Source organism: Phaethon lepturus, unplaced genomic scaffold (genome assembly GCF_000687285.1).
Source record: "Phaethon lepturus isolate BGI_N335 unplaced genomic scaffold, ASM68728v1 scaffold4143, whole genome shotgun sequence".
Lineage (NCBI taxonomy): Eukaryota > Metazoa > Chordata > Aves > Phaethontiformes > Phaethontidae > Phaethon > Phaethon lepturus.
This window is the reverse complement of record NW_010529556.1, coordinates 48,986-54,997: the sequence shown is the minus strand read 5'-3', so window position 1 is coordinate 54,997 and position 6,012 is coordinate 48,986. Positions and strand designations below refer to the sequence as shown.

General features: G+C 45.5%; 1 protein-coding gene across 1 annotated transcript in view; it reads left to right on the top strand.

The window, feature by feature from the left end:
* Positions 1-443: 443 nt before the first annotated feature.
* Positions 444-6,012, top strand: part of ANKRD66 (ankyrin repeat domain 66) — a 12,604-nt gene continuing 7,035 nt past the window's right edge. The window contains exons 1-3 of the mRNA XM_010283966.1: positions 444-459; positions 3,055-3,207; positions 4,588-4,816. Coding sequence (XP_010282268.1) covers positions 3,069-3,207; positions 4,588-4,816 — 368 coding nt within the window. The 5' untranslated portion in view covers positions 444-459; positions 3,055-3,068. The remainder of the gene's footprint in view (positions 460-3,054; positions 3,208-4,587; positions 4,817-6,012) is intronic.

Genomic DNA, 6,012 nt, shown 5'->3' with positions numbered 1-6,012 from the left:
CCGGGCGAGAGGCGGCTGCTCCCGCAGGAAGACGTCTCTCTCGTGGGCAGACCGACTGCCGGGCTCTCCCCGAAGGGGAGGGACCAAACTTTGCCTTAGTTTTCAGATGAGACAATCTTTCTGGGAGAGATCTTCCCCGGGCCTGGAAAACAAGTTTCCGGCATGGAGCCATCCCCGAGAAACACTGCACACCCCAGAGGGCCCCGCGGCTGCTCGGGCGCCGGGCCGGGCCTTTGCAGGGCCAGGGACGGGTTTAGATTCGGCCCCTTTGCTGTGAATTTCTGGCGGTCCTCGCGGCACTGCCGCGCGCCGGGGCATAGGGCTGGGTCAAGCACCCGGACGCCCCTGAGACCCCCCCGCCGGGTTGCCCCCCAGGAGGGGCTGCGGCCCTTAGGGCTGGGCGAGGAGGGAGGGGAGACCTGTCGCGGGGAGCACTGCAGTTTGGCTCAAGGACCCTCCGTAAAAATCCAGATATTTTCCTCTGGCCTTATGAGAAGGAGATAACAAGCCCCTGAGGAAGGTGGTCCCACTTCTGGGTGCAGCTTCTGGAGCGGTTTGAGGTGGGTCAAGCGCAGGCCCCGGCCTACGGGGCGGACCTGCACCCCCCCTTTGCACAGCCCCGGCGTTTGCCCCCTCGATAACGCTGGACGTAGGGAATGAACCCTAAAACCAGCACCAATAGTAAAAGTTTTGTTTTCTGAGAGAGCAACAGGTTGATGCAGCTGATGAAACGTCCATATGAAGTCCGAGGCTAGCAAAGGGAGGCGGCAGGGGGGAGAGGGAAGGTGAAATTTGGCTTGGCCGACATCGGTTATGAAGCTGCACCCATGGATTGTCTCCCTGGAGAGCTGGTGAGCTCCTGGGGCAAGACCATTGCCTTCACTTTCTCTCCCCTTGCACAAAGGTGCTTGAAATTTAAGTTACATTTTTGAACTTTTAATGTTGTTGGCATTTCCTTGGAAAAGAATAAGAAAATTGTATGAAAAGGTCCGAGATTTTTTTTTTCCTGTACTTTTATCTAGCACTCGTTTCAGTGACGGGCTGGATGTGTGAAAGTGTAACATGTTCAAGATAGATTTATTGCGGAGGAAAGGTCTCTGAGGAGAACCCTGAAGACCTCTAATCTAAAGGAACAGGTTCTTCAAGGTTAGTGAGAGGCAACGAGGAGGAGGCGGTGCATGAGTGCTTAAAGAGACGTGCCAAAGCCAATGGTGCTTTTGTGGCCCGCTAAAGAGCTCAAAAATGTATTATATTTTTTTTAATATATTCAGATATTCCCAGATGTGCAGGAGTCAAACTCAGCAGAAGACATGTATGGGTCTTCCTCATGGATCTGGTCTACACAGTCCAACCACCTAAGTCAGGGGACCTACTAAAGCAGGCTGTGATTCCCTCTGGCCTTTGTATCTCATGTTTTTGTTACAAGAAAGCAGGGTAGAGGTGGTGGTGTGTCCTTCCAACCTGGATTTGGGATGTGGTTGGGATGTATATGGGAGCTGGGAAATGACCCCATTCGCCTCTGACTCCCAGGGTGTAGCCCCCTAAGATTGCAAACCTTCCCTCACTGCTCAGCCTCTGCAAGCTCCAATGTAGGTCCTTTCCAACATGCTGAGCATGGAAATCATACTCTTCAATCTCTGAAAATTACTCCATGAAGTAATGTTGTCGTTTAATGCGGCAGGCAGCCAAACAGCACACAGCCGTTTGCTTACTCGCCCCGCTCTGCAGTGGGATGGGGGAGAGAATCAGGGGGAAAAAAGTAAAATTCGTGGATTGAGATAAAGATAGTTTAATAGGACAGAAAAGGAAAGGGGAAAAATAATAATGATAAAAGAATACACAACATAAATTATGCACAGTGCAGTTGCCCACCACCCACTGACCGATGCCCAGCCAGTTCCTGAGCAGCGGCCCCCAACCAACTTTCCCCCTAGGTTATATGCTGAGCATGACATCATATGGTATGGAATATCCCTATGGCCAGTTTGGGTCAGCTGCCCCGGCTGTGTTCCCTCCCAGCTTCTTGTGTCCCCAACCTCCTCACTGTCAGGGCAGCATGAGAAGCTGAAAAGTCCTTGACCCAGTGTAAGTGCTGCTCAGCAACAACTAAAACCTCAGTGTGTTATCAACATTATTCTCCTCCCAAATCCAAAACACAGCATTATACCAGCTACTAACTCTATCCCAGCCAAGACCAGGACAAGTAAATGCAATGCAAAAGATGGAGCAAATCCTAAAACTCTTCTGGTTTATGAGGGGGACTGCACGAATTAGCTCAGAACCAGCTGTTGATGCGGGAATATAAAAGTTTTCCCCCCATTGATTTGTCCAGACTAGAGAAAATATTGCAGTGTTTCTATCCTCAGGATGATGGTAGTGTGGTGATCCTTGCAAGCTGCTTAAATTCCCTGCCAGCAAAGCAGCTAGGAAATATCCCCTAACACAGGTATAATCATTGGAATCCACAGCCTTGCAGGGGCTGAATCGCTGCTTCCATTTCTTGATGGGGATCTGTTTCATAGGACTGCAAAATGCAAAACACAGCAATGGAGATGAGACTTTTAGGCAACATGGCGTACCTCAATTGTTTACACTGAAGAACATCAGAAGATACTTGCACAGATATTTCTTTCATTGCACTAAAATGCTACTAATAATGGAACTGCAGCATTGGCAAAGGAGGAGCCAGTTTCCATGGTACATGAGTATCAACAGATCTGTGGCAAATGTTTGGCCTGAGCTGCCTGTTCGTTAGCAACATCCTGGAGAAATGCAGTGTGGTTTTGTCCTTTATATAAAGGGCTGCACTTTGCTCCAGATTTTCATGACTGTAAATTAAACATCACCATCAGTCTGTAATCACTGATTTGAAGTTGAATTTTTTTTTCCTATCATTCTTTTTTCCTTTTTTTTTTTATAAAACCTGATTTCTCACAATGCATGTCTCATTTTTTAATCCAGATGCTTCTTCATCTGTTAAAATTGCCCTTGAGAGGAGCTGATACATCAGTGAACACCCACTGAATGACCATCCCTCTTTTACCAGGCACCTTTCTGAAGTGTGCAGCATGACAGAGCTCCACGAAGCCGTGGCTTTGGGGGACTATGACCTGGTGGATGAGATTTTGAGGACAGGGCGCTGCGACCCAAATCAGAAGGATGTCGACTGGCATGACAGGACCCCTCTGCACTGGGCTGCTGCAAAAGGTAAGGGCACCCCTGCTCTGCTACTTCTGCGAACTGGCGTCATAAAAGGTGTGATGCTGATTGTAATTACATCTTGCTATGATGGCAATTAATGTTGGCAATAGTCACAGCTTGTGTCTGATCATTTTGTCCTTAATGAGCAAAAAAGAGAAAAATACCATTCAAAACGGGGACTTTGCCTCCAAAATAATGTATGGGATTACCATCAGTGATTTTTTAGCTTTTTTTTTCCTTTATGTGAAAATTTACAATTTACATGGTATGTACATACAACATGTCTGCTTGTCCCTCACATTACTTTTCTAAGAGGTGACTTCATACAGTGCAGAGGAGTCATTTCTCATGTACACCTGCATGAATGAGCAGAAAGTCAAATACCACTGTATTTATACCAGGTATTTATCAAACCCAATCAAACAAAATAATTACAATGTGTTTTACATTGCCCTCCCTTTATCCCACCTGGTCGAAGGAACAATACAGGACCAGAGTTGTTTGCAGCACTCATTTTGTCCTTCACTATCAGAAGTGGCTGTTAAAGTCAAATACCCCCTTGTAGCCCAGAAAAGAGATGAATGCAACAATATATAATGTAGAATTGTACACAGTATAAAATGGGAAACTAGGCCTGTACTCCTCTATGCTGGGGTGTTTGTTACACGTTGGGATCTCACATCATGGCATCTGTTTTTCCTCAGAAATTAAATGTGTGATTTGCTGATTTACCATTGACACCATGTTTTACTTTTGCCCTGATGGATTATTACTCATTTGGGCAGCAGCAAAGGGAACTGAGCTATTTAAGAAAATGATGATGAGAGACTGGCATGGCCTAAGTGCCATTGGGAATGATCTAGCTCCATCAAGGCAGTGTGAAGTGGGGTAGAAATAACTTTTTTTGCTTCTTTAAGCAATTCCACAAGTTAGAAAATATGAAGGTGAATGGAAACAAATAATTTCTCTACCTCCTGTCAGACAAACTTTTGTTTTAGTAAAGCTGCTCACAGGTTTTCCAGTTTTTTAATGCTTAAATTTTATTTTGCATTGAACTAAAAACCAAAATGAAAAAACACAACAGTCAATAGTCAGTTGGCCAATGACTAATCGAGATGTGCTGTTCAGAAATTAGTAGAAAGCTTTCTAATTCATTGTTTTTGTAGTAAAATACTTCTGGAAGCAGTCTAGTTTGGAAAAAAAAAAATCAGCATTTTCTAATGAGTATCATTTATTTGATAAATCAAATGGCCAGGTCATTGGTAAGATCCATCGTTACATGACTGAGGGTATTATGATCAACTGTTTGTGACCATCCTCTGCATCTGAAGGTATAAAGTCTAATGCAGGTGCATATTCTCTTCCTGTTTTGCTCCCCAACACAAGGGCAATCGGAGCTGGTCAAGCTCCTTGTGGATCACGGCGCCCGGCATTGCCTGCGGAGCGACGTGGGCTGGACTCCGGCTCACTTTGCTGCTGAGTCAGGGAGACTGGGGGTGCTCCGCACCCTTCATTCCCTGCATGCTGCCATGGATGCGGCTGACCTCTTTGGTGACACTCCCAAGAGGCTTGCAGAAATCTACGGTCACCAAGACTGCTCCAGGTTCTTAGAAATGTGAGTATTGATGGATGGTCCCACTGCAGCAGCTGGTGGGGCTCCAGCAATGAAAATTAATTGAGGACCAGAACAAGTATGAGTATATGACTTATCTTTCCACCTAAAGCCTATTAAAGCCATCAAGCATGGGTAATAGATAAGAAAATATGGGTCTTTGTCACGGGGAAGCCATTGGGAAGACATTCATTTCTTCTACTACCTTCTATGGTTTACCTTGGTATGTTTTCAAAATTGTTACCCCTTCATGACATCATTCTTTTTATAAGGCTATTACAGAGCAATTATTAAGCAATGGAAATGAAAGCAAGAACTAACAAGTATTAATGCCTTAGAGTGGTGAATACTGAATACACAGCTTGAATTGTTCAAGAACAGCCCTTTAGCAATTGATGTTACTGTATGTATATCATTGGGCTTTTCTTGTAGTAAAGAACAGAGCCATTCTCCCCCCGTACTCTGCTCTGGTGAGACCCCACCTGGAGTACTGCGTTAAGCTCTGGGGCCCCCAAGAAGGACATGGACCTGTTGGAGCAAGTCCAGAGGAGGGCCATGAAGATGATCAGAGGGCTGGAGCACCTCTCCTATGAAGACAGGCTGAGAGAGTTGGGGTTGTTCAGCCTGGAGAAGAGAAGGCTCTGAGGAGACCTTATTGCAGCCTTCTAGTACCTGAAGGGCGCCTACAAGAAAGCTGGAGAAGGACCTTTTACAAGGGAGTGTAGTGATAGGACAAGGGGTAATGGCTTTACGCTGAGAGGGTGTAAATTTAGATTAGATATAAGAAAGAAATTCTTCACTATGAGGGTGGCGAGACACTGGAACAGGTTGTCCAGAGAAGTTGTCAATGCACCATCCCTGGAAGTGTTCAAGGCCAGGCTAGATGGGGCTTTGGGCAACCTGATCTGGTAGAAGGTGTCCCTGCCTATGGCAGCGTGGTAGGAACTAGATGATCTTCAAGGTCCCTTCCAACCCAAACCACTCTATGATTCTTTTTTTTTTTTTACAAAATTATTTAAAATTATACCATTTGATCTGTTAAGAGGATGGCCACATATTACTTCCTAATTTTGGGAAACTCCTTACTGTCTTGACTGTTTACAGTTATCACTGTGGCACCATATGCAACAAGTAATATGCTTTTAAAGGGTTCCCATTCTTGTTTTTCAGTCACTGGTTTGGCTCATGGCTATTTTCAT